The sequence below is a fragment of the Panicum virgatum genome, chromosome 1N (assembly GCF_016808335.1).
Source record: "Panicum virgatum strain AP13 chromosome 1N, P.virgatum_v5, whole genome shotgun sequence".
In the NCBI taxonomy this organism is placed as follows: Eukaryota; Viridiplantae; Streptophyta; class Magnoliopsida; order Poales; family Poaceae; genus Panicum; species Panicum virgatum.
In genome coordinates, this window is record NC_053145.1 from 51,687,609 (window position 1) to 51,701,421 (window position 13,813).

General features: G+C 51.3%; 1 protein-coding gene across 1 annotated transcript; it reads right to left on the bottom strand.

Moving 5' to 3' along the window:
* Positions 1 to 241: 241 nt before the first annotated feature.
* LOC120656530 (phytosulfokine receptor 1-like) lies at positions 242 to 2,291 on the bottom strand. The gene is made up of 2 exons (XM_039934645.1): positions 598 to 2,291; positions 242 to 452 (listed from the first exon to the last, which is right to left on the bottom strand). The coding sequence occupies exons 1-2, from the start codon at positions 2,254 to 2,256 to the stop codon at positions 384 to 386; spliced, it is 1,728 nt and encodes a 575-aa protein (XP_039790579.1). The 5' UTR covers positions 2,257 to 2,291; the 3' UTR covers positions 242 to 383.
* Positions 2,292 to 13,813: the final 11,522 nt, after the last annotated feature.

A 13,813-nucleotide genomic window follows, 5' to 3' on the forward strand; every position in this document is an offset into this window, starting at 1 on the left:
GCCGGCGGGGGAATGACCGCCCCCGCGGTATTGTGTGATAGAGAAGACCGTCTCACACCGGCCAAGAAAATCCCCGAACCTCTGCCCCACCCTTACACAGCGGCACCGTAGCCCATGTGAGACGATAGACAATATAAACGCTGCTCCGAGTGCAATACCAATAGCTATTCCAAATATGATGCCCTTATTCTTTCTCTTATTTGTTGCAACCATTGTAGGAGCAGGAATTGAATGACATGGGGATAGGCCTAGGCGAGCGCCACAGAGTTTAGGGTTACCCTCATAAGAAGAATTACTGAATGTCGAGAATTGGCCTCCTGATGGAATGATACCATTTAGATTGTTGTATGCCACACTGAAGCTTGACAGAAAATTCAGCTTTGTTAATGAAGATGGGATGCCTCCGGTAAGATTGTTATGTGATAAATCCAAGGATTCCAAGCTCGACATGCCTGATAGATCAACAGGAATGACACCACAAATATGGTTGTTGCTGAGGTCCAATACATGTAGGTTCTTGAGGCTTCCAAAGCCCAGCAATATGGGACCTGTGAGATTGTTATGGCTGAGAATTAGAGAAGGTGGGAAGCTGATAACCTGATTATACTGCAACCCTTTGCTTGTTTTGTTCCTTTTAATGAAGAAAGGAAAATAATCAGTCTCTGTCGACTGCTGTTGGATGTTTCTTGTTACAAGGCCTTTCATGCTTGACAAGCTTTCTGGAAATCCTCCAGTAAGTGAATTGTTGGATAGATCCAAATAGATCAGAAACTCAAGATCACCAACCCATGCAGGAATATTCCCGACCAACTGATTCCATGACAGATCCAGCACCTTCAACATTGTGAAATTAGCTACCCATGGCGGCACTGATCCTGAAAGATGGCTATTAGCAATGACAAACACTTGAATGTTGTGAAAGCCATGTATCCCAGTCATTGGCAAGGCCTTCCCATCATGGAAGTTCTTTGTGAGCACGAGGCTTGTTAGGCTTTGACAGTCCTGAAGGACAGATAATGCGGAAGGCACATTTGTGAAGCTATTGTTTGAAAGTGAGAGGTAGGTTAGCAACTGAAGCTTCCTGAAACCAGCAGGGATTTCACCACTGAGGTTGTTTGTGGCAAGGTTCAGGCTTCTCAGGTTATGGCAATCCGTCAAACTATCAATTGTGCCAATGAACTTATTCATGCCAAGGTCGAGTGAGCTAAGTTGTGTCATCTCCGAGCAGTTGAGGTTGATCTCTCCATTCAGCGAATTGTTCCTCAGGTACAGCATCTTCAGTGACGGCGAATGGCACAGCGACGAAGGCAATGGGCCCCTGAAAGTGTTGGACTGTGCAGAGAAGAACTCCAACTTGCGGAGGCTACCAAAAACATTTGGAATGTACCCATAGAATGAATTGAAAGATATGTCCAGCCTTGCTAGGCTGGACAGATTTTCAAACCTTGGGCTCATCCTTCTAGAGAGCTGGTTCTCCTCAAGAGACAATTTCTTCAGAGATGGCAGCCTGAATAGGTCATCAGGCAATCTCCCGGAGATGCTGTTGATATCGACATACAGCTCCTCGAGCTGTGTGCAGTTCCCGAAGCCTGCTGGGAAGTTCCCTGTGAAGAGATTGGACGAGAATCGCAGCACCCTGATTGCACCAGAGGACTCGCAGATGCTTGGATCAATCTGCCCCGTAAAGGAATTGTACCCTGCGTCGAACACCACGAGCTGCTCTGAACCATGGAGCGTGGGGTGGGAGCCGACGAAGTTGTTGAAGGATATATTGAAGAGCTCGATCGACGGGAGAGACATGTTGTCTGGTAACGTGCCGGCGAGCTCGTTTAAGCTGAGGTCGAGCTGCTGCAGCCTCTTGAACTGGAACAGGGGCTCTGGGACGGCGCCACGGAAGCTATTGTCGGAGAGGTTGAGCGACTGGAGCTGGTCCAGCTGCGCTAGCGAGGGAGACATCTCGCCCCACAGCCTCCGTCCATGGAGGTCCAGCCCGACGACCCTCCCACTGCCGTCGCACGTGACACCGGCCCATGCACAACAGCTGGCTGTGTCGGAGGTCGCGTTCGGGAACGCCCAGCCGCTGATGCCTCCTCCGTCCAGACCTTTGGAGAAGCCCTCCAGGGCTTTAAGATCACCCAGGTCGCAGGAGCTCTGGGAGTTTGCTGGAGACGGGAAGAGCATCAGGACCAGGACAGACGAGCACAGGAAGAAGCTGCGTGGCCATGCCGTGGTACGTCGCGTCGAGAAATGCTCCATGGAAGCAAGCCGGCAGTACAGCGATGACGCTGGGCAGGGAAGAAGGGCTTCTTGCTTGGCCTGAAATTTCAGGACCTCTACGACACCTAGGCCATATGGTGTGTGAAGCTGGCCTCGCCTGGGTGCTTGCACCGGAAGCAACAATGGAGGTAGGGAGGGAGGGAGGGAAGTGATGAGGTGGGAGGGAGACGATGGGGTGAATGAGAGCCGATTAAAATTTCTTCGAAATTCGAATCGTCGGGCTATGTCCCAAAATCACCCAAGCCCTCAAGCGTTCTGACCCAAGGTTTGGAGTAGCTATTGAACAGCTAAACCAACACAAAAGATCTCGAACAAACGAGCGAAAACACAAAGCAAATCGGAAGCGAATCGGGGAAATTGCAGAACTGATCTGCCAGGATCGGTCTGACCGGTGTACTGGACCGGTCTGACCGGTCGTGGCCGTTCAAAATCTAGCAGACCGGTCTGACCGGTCTTGCCTACCGGTCTGACCGGCAGCATCCAGAAAACCCCCGAAATCCAACCTTCAAACCACAAATCTCGAGCAAATTGCGTTCAAATTCAATGAAACTTGGAGGAAAGCTTCGTTCCTATCCCAAGAACATATCCCCAAGAGATCTCACCCTAAAGATATCCATAGCAAGAGAATTTCGGAATGAGATCAAAAGGGATGGGGTTTTCTCTAGAACTCAAGAAATCGAATTCGAACCAGCTAGTGATTCCAGAGTGTTTAGGACAGAGCTAGATGCACGGGAATCACAGCAAAGAACTCGTAGCCTCCTCGCAATCAAGTGCGCCAAAAACGAATTCGAAAATCCATTGCACAAGGCACAAAAACCAGGGGATTGAATCGAATCAAAAAGCCCAGAGGGCACGAGGAGGATAGGGCCTCCTTTCCCAATCAAATCCCACACAAGGTCTCAACAATTCAACAACTAAATCTACCCTAAAGGGAAGAACGGGGGGAGAGAGACACAGGGGCGGCGGCCTGGAGAAACAGAGAATTCACGGACACAATACAAAAACCGCTCTTAACCTAACACAAGTGAAGGGGTATTTATACCCGCGGGACCGGTCAGACCGGTACGCTGGACCGGTCAGACCGGTTGGCCTGCAGCACCCCCTGTACACGATCTCATCCGACGGCCGAGGTTCTTTCTTCGAAACAAAGTCTTCTCCGCGATGCCGTCGTCTTGATGAAGATCCAGTCCGCAGTTTTGGAGGGTCCGCGAAACCCGGGTAGGTGGCCGGTTTTGAGAAAACCGTCAAAACCTCACACGCGGGAAGATTCCCGCCTCCACGCCGTGGCCCTAGACGCCGTTCCGGCCTCGGCCTTCTGACGGCCCTAGACGCCGCCCGACGCCCGTCACCTCCTCGCCCGCAGCGAGGCCCTAGACGCCGTCGACGCCCGTCGCCTCCGCCAGTCCCGAGACCGACGCCCGTGCCTCCACGACTTGGCGTCTTCAACCGCCGTCTGCCTCCTTGGTTTTGTGGCGCAAACCAAGAAACCCGCCTTCCGTCGCCGGTTGCGCCCTCGATCCAGGAGTGGACGCCACAGCTGCCGCCCGGTCCGAGCTCCGGTCCCGGCTGCCCTTCACCGCCGTCCACCGCACGGTCCATCGGCCACAGCACCTCCACGGCAGCTCCCCGTCGACACTCGACGCCCGTGTACCTGCAATCCAAGGACCAAGCGCACGATCACACCGCACGGCTGACAATTTACTCATCACAAGCAGGATAGAGTACTCAACATTCCTCAATATCCCCCTTGATGAGTGCATTGTCAACACACCACAAACAAACCAAGAGAAGTGAAACCAAAGAAGAACAAAGAAGCCCCAAAATGAGAACTCAAGCAGGTGACGAAAACCTCAGAAAGGCAAGAACAGTCACTTACTCAAGCAAAGATCGATCCCCTAAGACAAGGGCAAAGGCTCGACGCAATCGATCAAAAGCCACAACATGACTCCTCAAAGACAGAGGTAACGCTCGACGCATTCATGCAAGAAGCAGAGGGAAAACGAGGAAAACCAGGAGCCAAAACCAAAGCAGAAACTCCACAAGCAAAGTTTTTCCCTCTCACATGTGGAACTCTCCCAAGATGATGCACTCTCAAAGCTCTGTGCACAACAAGTCTTTCAAAAATCAAACAAGTCTCCCCCTTGTTCGATCACTTCTCTCAAAATTCTCCCCCTTGTTGGCACATGCACACATCAAGGCTACAAAGACCTAGAGCTCCCCCTGAAACTGAGACTCCCCCTGAATAGATGTTGTGCAATGAATGCAATGCAGGAGGTGTAAGTGAAAGCATTCAGGGATACAATGATATGAACAACATCTAGTCACAAGCACGTGTGCATCCATAAACAAGACCTGCATCTAGCTCAACAGAGTATATCAAATCAGTCTAGAGCTAGGCAAGTTCAGTTTAGGAGAAATAAAAGCATCACCCATGATCTAGCACTAACAAGTAGGGAATGGAATGCAGTGCTAATCATACTCATACAGGTGATCCAAACTCAGCCAAAAACAAGTTGTTAACATTCATTTTTCAATCAATTTTATATCAAGCAATCCTTAATGCCAGGGGTTGAAAGCTTGTCATGCTTAACTTAGCAACGAGGCCAAGTCTATGCCAAAAGACAATCAGAAGCTTAAAGCACTCATTTCAGTCATGCACAACCTTGCCCGGGTTCTCACAAGTGCAAAGTGAGCCGTCCCGAAAGCTCGATCAGTGCGACAAGCAATCCCACCTGGATCTTTTCAATCCATTTCAAGAACAGTTCAAGCAAGTTTATCAGGATTTAGATCATTTCAAGAATGAATTGCTGAACAAAAAGCTATACTAGCATGAATAAAATAGCAAAGCACATCAACACGCCCTAAGATGCTAGTAGCCAAGACAGGGTGATCATGTTTTCAGATTTTCAAATCAAAATAGCTTAACTCAGATGATGTCACATACACAATGGAGCAAGCTATACATGATCAAGTTTATCAACTCACACTAGCAGGCACTAGAAGATCATAGCAATGTATACAAGAATGCTAGTGCAAGTGAGATAATGCAAAATGTAAACATGTACAATGCATATGCACAATGCAGCTAACCAAGCTAAAACTTAAGAGAAAGACAAAGAAAAGCCAAAAGCTAAGCAACTGAAGAATTCAGCAAATACAACGGCTCAAAGACACACAGGACTAGACCAAATGGATCCAACTGAGTACCATGAAAAGGCAACAATCAGAAAACCACCAGTCCATCCTGAGAGGTAAACGTACAAGCCGAACGCTCACATACCTCGATGAAGATCCCGCTGGACCTAGAGCATAGCAAGCTCGAGGTCACCTCCCCTGCGTCCTCAGCGGATCCACCTTCTGCTCGACACAGGTTCTTGTAGAGGCGAACGATCGAAGTGGAAGTAGTGGTACTGGATCGTCCTCCTGAGCTGAGGAAGTCGAAGCAGAAGGGGCCAGAGCCTGCAGCCGGTGCAGTAACTCCGGATCATCATCGGCACCTGAGGTAGAGCTCCCCCTCAACAAGTGATACCTAGCACAAGAGAAGCTAGGACACAAGGAAATAGCAAACACCAAAGATCCAGAGCAAAACTCAAGCAAATGGTTAGGTATTAGTCAAGCCACATGCAAGGGTATACCAAAAGACACTCTAGAACATATCAAGACAAAAGATATCCCTAGAATAATCTAAAGGCACTCAACAACATGAACCAAGGCAGCAAGACTATATGAAGAAGATACTTGAGCTAGCAACCAGAACTAAGGAGCAAAAGCTATACAAGCATGAGGGGACTGGACAAAGCACACACCCTGAGCTAGCAAGAGTCATGAAAAAATGAAAATCACAAAAACTAGCATACATAGTGGCTAGTCCACCAAAACACAAGCACAGACCTAGCAAGCAAAACAAGTAGAGATGTAGAATCTACAACAAGTCACACGCAGAAAATGTACAAAGAACTCAAAAGACAAACTCAAATGTACATAGGATACAACAGCCACCATGGGCTAACCATCAGCCTTGGAGAACCATCAAATCTTTATCAAACCTGCATAAGACCAAGATCCATGGAGTACTTGTTCTCCAGGCCTCCAACCTGCATCACCATCGAGACAAAGGAGGAGCAAACGTCTCGACACTGGGGTTAGCAAAGTGAGAAGCAAACCAGTGACGAGTCATTTGCTCTACAGAAGGGTAAGCAAAGTCAGGCAAAGCGTATCCCCTGGCTCGTCTACCGCGTGACTGACGAACACCACCTCGAGAAAAGCGTGGAGCCTCAAAGCCTCCTCCAACGCCTCGGTCTCATGGTCCATAGCCGTACTGAAAACGACCAGGAGCACGGCCGGCAAAGCGACCACCCGCTGGAGCACGGTAACCCCCACCGTCTCCCTGACCTCCACCTACACGGCGCGCCCTAGCATCTCGCCTAACACCACGCCGAGGAGGACCATGCACCCGAGCAGAGTACATGTCCGCGTTCCGTCTCTCCTGCTCTCTCCTCACAGCCCGCTTCCTCCTGAAGCAAAACTCCTCCAGTTGACCTTCCCTGTCACAGAACGCGCAGTGGTACCTCACCTCATGCTTGGGAGGTGGAGACCTAGCCTGCGGACGAGGAGGAGCAGCCCTCTTCTTCTGGGAAACCTGGACTGTGGCAGCAGGGAGCGTGTCGAGGGGGTTCCTCAGCGCATTGGGCTCTGGAACCCAAACCTGCTTCTGCGGAGGTGCTTTAGTTGGTTCTTTAAGCACACCATCCGCGGGGTCAACAAGCGAAGGCTGCGAGCTTGTGCTAGTAGTGTTTCTAGCAGCCTTGCCAATCTTACCATACAACCTGTCAAAGTCTGACTTCGTGTATGTGTAACCGACCCCAAACCCATCACCACACTTGAACTGCTTAATCATCGTGCCCAACTGCGGCTCACTGCTAGAAACACAACTCAGAATCGCCCTAAGATAGGTATTCTCATTCTCCAGGTTGGCTTTCTCTACCGCAAGATTATCCAAATCAGAGATCAAACTAGGGCAAACAGAGCAGTCAATAGGTGGGCTAGACTATATGACCTTAGTCTTTCCAAAAGACTTGATCAAAGCGTTCTTCTCCTCTAGCTTCGACCTAAGCGTGGGACAAACCTTACAAGCACCAAGCAATACAGGCCTAGATCTAAGCTCCTCTAGTTCACAAACAACAGTAGCAAATTTGGACTGCAAAGAAGTTAGATCAGACTTGAAGATAGGACACTCATCGCATTCAAGCACATCACTAACAATGGGAGCGTCCTTGACAAGTTCAAGCTCATGCTTGGCCTTGGGTAGCTCGTGAGACACGTCAGAAAGCGAAGTCTTAGTAATATCTAAGTTCGTGACGTTCTCATCATGCTTGGCACGGAGAGCAACAAAATCATTCATGTGAGATATGCAGCCAGCGCACTCATCCTCACTAGATTTCTCCCTAGCACAAGCCAGCTCAGCCCTAAGCTTTCTACGCTCTCTAGCTGCTTCCTTAAGCAGCCTCTTCTAGTTGTCGAGAGCGGCATACAACTCCCTAACCTCTGTATCAAACAGGTCGATCGTGGAGTTTACCTCTGAATCACTCTCGGATCCAGGAGAAGAGCCGGAGTGCGTTGGTGTAGCATATCCACCTGAAGACGCACGAGCACCATCGGCTTCGCCCGCCATGGTGCAGAAGCTCTTGCGCCGATCGGCCGCCAAGCAAAGGCCGGTGAAGCCGGTGGCTTCCTTGTCCCGCTTCTTCTTCTTCTTGTCGTCGTCGTCGGAGGTCGGTGAAGAAGAGCGGTCGGTGTCGGAGCTCTTGTCGAGGTCGCTGAGCTGCGCCAGGAAGGCCTTCTCCCGCTTCTTGGCCTTGTACTGGAAGCGCTTCTTGAGCGACTCCTTGTCGAAGCGTCCTCCACGGTCACGACTGCGGTGCTTGTGGCGCCGACGCTCCTTGTTGGAGCCTCCCTCGTCGCAGTCGCGGTGGCGGTAGTAGTCGAAGGAGTTGTTCTGGCCACCGCCGGACTTCTTGGGGCAATCGGCGATGAAGTGGTTCAGATCGCCGCAGTTGTAGCACCCAGGGTTCTTCTTCCTCTGCCTGTTGTGGTAGACGCGCTGGAACTTGCTGATGAGAAGGCACAAGTCGTCGTCGCCCAGCGTCTCCAGCTGCTCATCTAAAACAGAAGGCAAAGAGGCAAGAGAAAAGCCAAGAGCAGAATTAGCGTTAGAGCTCGATCCACCTGGGCCAGTCACAAGAGCGACGCTCTTGGAAGGAGGGACACCATTGAGCTTGGCTCGTGTCTGATTATCCACCTCCATGGCCTTGAGCTTGCTGAAAAGCTCGTTCACGGTCAGAGTCTCATAGCCTGCAGACTCAATGATCGTGTTCACCTTGAGATCCCACACAGAGCGGTCAAGTGCGTAGAGCAACTTGAGAGCCTTCTCGTGCTCTGTGTACTCAAGGACACCAGCAGATCTGTTCGCATTGACCTTGTTCACAATCGACTGAAAACGACTGAACATCAGGTCAATGCTCTCACCTGGCTCCTGTGTGAAGTTCTCGTACTCACGCCGGTGAGTCTCGAACAGTCTGGCCTTCACCTGAGGTGTACCCTCGTTGTAGTTCTCAAAGAACGTCCAAATTTTGTGGGCTTCCTGAAAACCCTGGACGCGTGAGAACTACGCACGAGAAACACCAGCGAACAAGGCATTGACGGTCTTGGCGTTAGCCTCGTGCTGGGTCACCTGAAGAGGCGTGGTCCGAACAGCCAGCACCTCGTAAAGCTGGTTCTTGGTAATTTCCTAGACCTCGGCTCTCATGCTCTGCAGGAAGGCTCTCATGCGAACCTTCCATTAGGCATAATCCTCGCCGGAAAACACCGGGATCTTACCAAGACTCGCCATGGTCGCCGAGTGGTTTTCGAACCGGTTAAGGTACTGAAAACCTTAACCAAGCTCTGATACCAATTGAAGGACCGAAGCCGGCGACCAGAGGGTGGGTGAATGGGAGACGATCAAAATTTCTTCGAAATTCGAATCATCGGCCTATGTCCCAAAATCACCTAAGCCCTCAAGCGTTCTGACCCAAGGTTTGGAGTAGCTATTGAACAGCTAAACCAACACAAAAGATCTCGAACGAACGAGCGAAAACACAAAGCAAATCGGAAGCGAACCGGGGAAACTGCAGAACTGATCTGCCAGGACCGGTCTGACCGGTGTACTGGACCGGTCTGACCGGTCGTGGCCGTTCAAAATCTAGCAGACCGATCTGACCGGTCTTGCCTACCGGTCTGACCGGCAACACCCAAAAAACCCCCGAAATCCAACCTTCAAACCACAAATCTCGAGCAAATTGCATTCAAATTCAATGAAACTTGGAGGAAAGTTTTGTTCCTATCCCAAGAACGTATCCCCAAGAGATCTCACCCTAAAGATATCCATAGCAAGAGAATTTCGGAATGAGATCAAAAGGGATGGGGTTTTCTTTAAAACTCAAGAAATTGAATTCGAACCAGCTAGTGATTTCAGAGTGTTTAGGACAGGGCTAGATGCACGGGAATCACAGCAAAGAACTCGTAGCCTCCTCGCAATCAAGTGCGCAAAAAACGAAGTCGAAAATCCATTGCACAAGGCACAAAAACCAGGGGATTGAATCGAATCAAAAAGCCCAGAGGGCACGAGGAGGATAGGGCCTCCTTTCCCAATCAAATCCTACACAAGGTCTCAACAATTCATCAACTAAATCTACCATAAAGGGAAGAACGGGGGGAGAGAGACACAGGGGCGGCGGCCTGGAGAAACAGAGAATTCACGGACACAATACAAAAGCCGCTCTTAACCTAACACAAGTGAAGGGGTATTTATACCCGCGGGACCGGTCAGACCGGTACGCTGGACCGGTCAGACCGGTGCCAGGGACCGGTCAGACCGGTTGGCCTGCAGCACCCCCTGTACACGATCTCATCCGACGGTCGAGGTTCTTTCTTCGAAACAAAGTCTTCTCCGCGATGCCGCCGTCTTGATGAAGATCCAGTCCGCGGTTTTGGAGGGTCCGCGAAACCCGGGTAGGTGGTCGGTTTTGAGAAAACCGCCAAAACCTCACGCGCGGGAAGATTCCCGCCTCCACGCCGTGGCCCTAGACGCCGTTCCCGCCTCGGCCTTCTGACGGCCATAGACGCCGCCCGACGCCCGTCACCTCCTCGCCCGCAGCGAGGCCCTAGACGCCGTCGACGCCCGTCGCCTCCGTCAGTCTCGAGACCGACGCCCGTGCCTCCACGACTTGGCGTCTTCAACCGCCGTTCGCCTCCTTGGTTTTGTTGCGCAAACCAAGAAACCCGCCTTCCGTCGCCACTTGCGCCCTCGATCTAGGAGTGGACGCCACAGCTGCTGCCCGGTCCGAGCTCCGGTCCCGGCTGCCCTTCACCGCCGTCCACCGCACGGTCCATCGGCCACAGCACCTCCACGGCAGCTCCCCGTCGACACTCGACGCCCGTGTACCTGCAATCCAAGGATCAAGCGCACGATCACACCGCACGGTTGACAATTTACTCATCACAAGCAAAATAGAGTGCTCAACATTTCTCAGGTTGGTTGGGTGGGGGAAGGCGATGCAAGAAGGTTGGACGCGACGATCCATTGGCAGGTAGTAGCATCATCATCATGCAGGATCTGTTGGTGACTATCTGTTGGTGACTTTCTTTTTTTCTTTTTTATCTGGTGCGGTGTCTCTCTCTCTCTCTTCAAGTCGTGCTACGCTCTGGTACAGGGAAACTAGTATGGGGCCGGCCATTGACATTGACACGCGCACCATTAACGTGTCAGGGAACTGAAAGAGGCGCGATCTTGATAGATGCAGACACACCGATAGCCGGTGGGGGGTTTTGAAGACAGGTAGTAGTGAACATGTGATTCTATTGAATTTCTCTTGCAGTCATGGCGGATCCGAGAGAGGACTGAATCGCACTGATGTCGGTAACAATTTTTCCCTCGTTTAATGTTTTGTGTTCGTGTTTATCTTTTCGAGAAAAGATAACATGGTATTCATGTTATCGGGTTCGCCTATTTTTAATTCTTGGATTATCGATCATCTTTACTTCATCCGAACACTAAGGTCCTCTACTTTTTCTAATGTTTGATGGAACCTGGTGAGGTGGTCACCTGAGTGGTACATTTGTTTAGTCAAAAGGACGAAACGAAACGGCAAGAATTAAGCAAGCTTTCGACCTAAAAAATAAAGTAACTTTACAGGTCGTCGTGGCAGATACAAGTTATTTCTTCCTGGTGTACCACATGCATGCTTTCTTACCGAATGCTTATTTGACCGGCCTCAGTAACGACTATCAATTCAGCTCCGCACACGTGACAGGGACATGAGCCAAAGTAAATAAAGGAACGGGTAACTGACCGACCGACCGACCAGTTGCTCTTGTGATTTTCACCGCTCGAGTGCGCTTGCCCGTCCATGGCCACTCGGCCGTCAGTTGTTGCCAGTTACCTACCGTAAGTGCAACGCCACAATGCAGAGGCGGTGCAGCTTTTTGTTCATCTCTTCCTCCCTTTTTTTACCTTTCTTTCCGTCCCCGCGACACGAATGGCCGGGGTTGCCGGAGCAGCCTGCTGCTTTTGCGCGAGCAGCGTCTGGACTCGGGAGCTCGCAGATGAGAGAGGACGTGGCGTGCGTGCAAGATCGCCGTCGTCCGCTGGCCGCTCTGTTTGGACTCGGAACACCGGCGTTGAGTGGCGGAGGTGTTCCCCGCCGTGATCGCCCGTACTAGAACTCGATCCGCACGACGAAGAGAAGCGAGGCGAGAACATATCCGCAGCGCACCACACGATGGGTTAACAATGATTACGCTAATCCCAGCTGCGGAACCGGATTCCCGCGCCTAATTAATGATGGCGCGCGCCTTGTTTATCACCCTGCCGGCCCCAGCGCCCGCACTAGCGAGCAGCACGATTTGATGAGTTGACACCGCCCAGTGATCTGATGGGAAACCAATCTCCCCCCGGCACACAGGCGCACAGCAGTGCGCGCACCGAACGGCTCCATCCGATCCGGCGGCGCCGGCACCCTGACATCACCGCACCTGCGGCCTGCGGGGCACGGCACGACCACGGACGCCGCCCACTCACCCACTGGGCACTGGCCGCTCCGCTCGTGCGTGCGCGCGCTCAACGTGGCGCGACGCCGCGCGCGCGCACTCGCCGCCGTATCGGGGCTGAAAAGGCCGGGGCGCTTTGCTTCGGGTCGCTCAATTCTCAATGGGCGATTTGCTATTGCGTCGGTCCAACAGAGATGCGGCTTCTTTGGAAATCTTAAAATATGATCTAAGCTATGTGGTTTACGATGTTTTTTTTTTGGAAATTATGCGGTTTATGTTTTCGAGAAAAGAGAGTAATGTGCACCTTTTTTAAAAAAAAAATAGGAAAACTCCTCCGGAAAAGAAAAATGGGAAAAAAAATTGACTGCGAATGAGCATAGATCTGGGCCTGTGGTGGCACTATTAATCCGGCCCAGATCCCTTGTCCGAGATTGTACGGTCTAGTTTCTTTTTTTTTTTTGAAACGATAGGGCCCAGTAATACTAGTACTCTTCCAGATCGTGATAAAATGGGCCACGAGAGAACTGTGGCCTTCTATCTCCTTACTCTACATGGGCCCTATTCGACATGGGGCCAGTAATACTAGTACTCTTCCAGATCGTGAAAATTTTCCTATTCGACATATATTTTTGAAATTTTGTTTTTTTAATATAAAAATGAAAAAAAGCTTCTATCCCCTTACTCTACATGGGCTACTCTGCACAAAGACGGGCCTGCACGGTATGTATGGCCCATCTCATATTTCATTGCTTGGACTTTTCCGCGTACTGCGTCGTGTGTCAGCTTATCTCGCGGTAAGGACCCCCTCAAAAAAAAAAAATCTCGCGGTAAGGCACTCGAGCAAGAATGTGTGGTCTGAACTCTGAATTGGATACCCCGTTTCTACCGGCGACCCCTTGGTTCGCTGTCGGCAGTGCGATCTGCTGTCCCAGTGGCCCAACCTGTCGCCATGGGCATCTGCTCGCCGATCCATCAGATCAGGCTTCATCTTTTTTTGAAAGGTTGGATCAGGCTTCAGGCCCCGGGCCCCGGCATCCCACCGCGACTGACGAAGCATCATCATCCACAAAGAGCCAAGAAGTTGGCAGAGGCCATGCCGACGTGTAGCAGACTAGGCAGGGACTCATCAGGGATAGCACACAGCCTCTCTCATGGACTGGACGCGAGAGGCTCCTGTCCAAGCTCCATGTCCAGCACGTGGTCCCCCTGCCTGAATCGGGGTCCCAGTTCTGAGCGGCAGCGCGTGCATCGCATCGTGTGCCAGACCTGCAACCTGCATGCAGCAGCTATAGTACTCAGCTAGAGTACTGCGTGTGAATTTGGCCCGTGAGAGGCTACGACGCTCCCCCGCGCTGTAGCAGATGGAACCATCGCGCCCCCGCGTGTTCCTGCACAGCCTCTGGCTCTGATCACCAGTAAAGGCATTCTCAACGCGTCGAGAAAGTGGCTT

What these genes read in the sequence shown, in the direction of transcription:
- LOC120656530 (XM_039934645.1), bottom strand. Translation starts at nt 2,256, where the DNA reads ATGGAGCATTTCTCGACGCGACGTACCACGGCATGGCCACGCAGCTTC. An exon ending in AAGGGTTGCAGTATAATCAG is followed by an intron (nt 453 to 597) that starts GTTATCAGCTTC and finishes TTGATCTATCAG; the next exon opens with GCATGTCGAGCTTGGAATCC.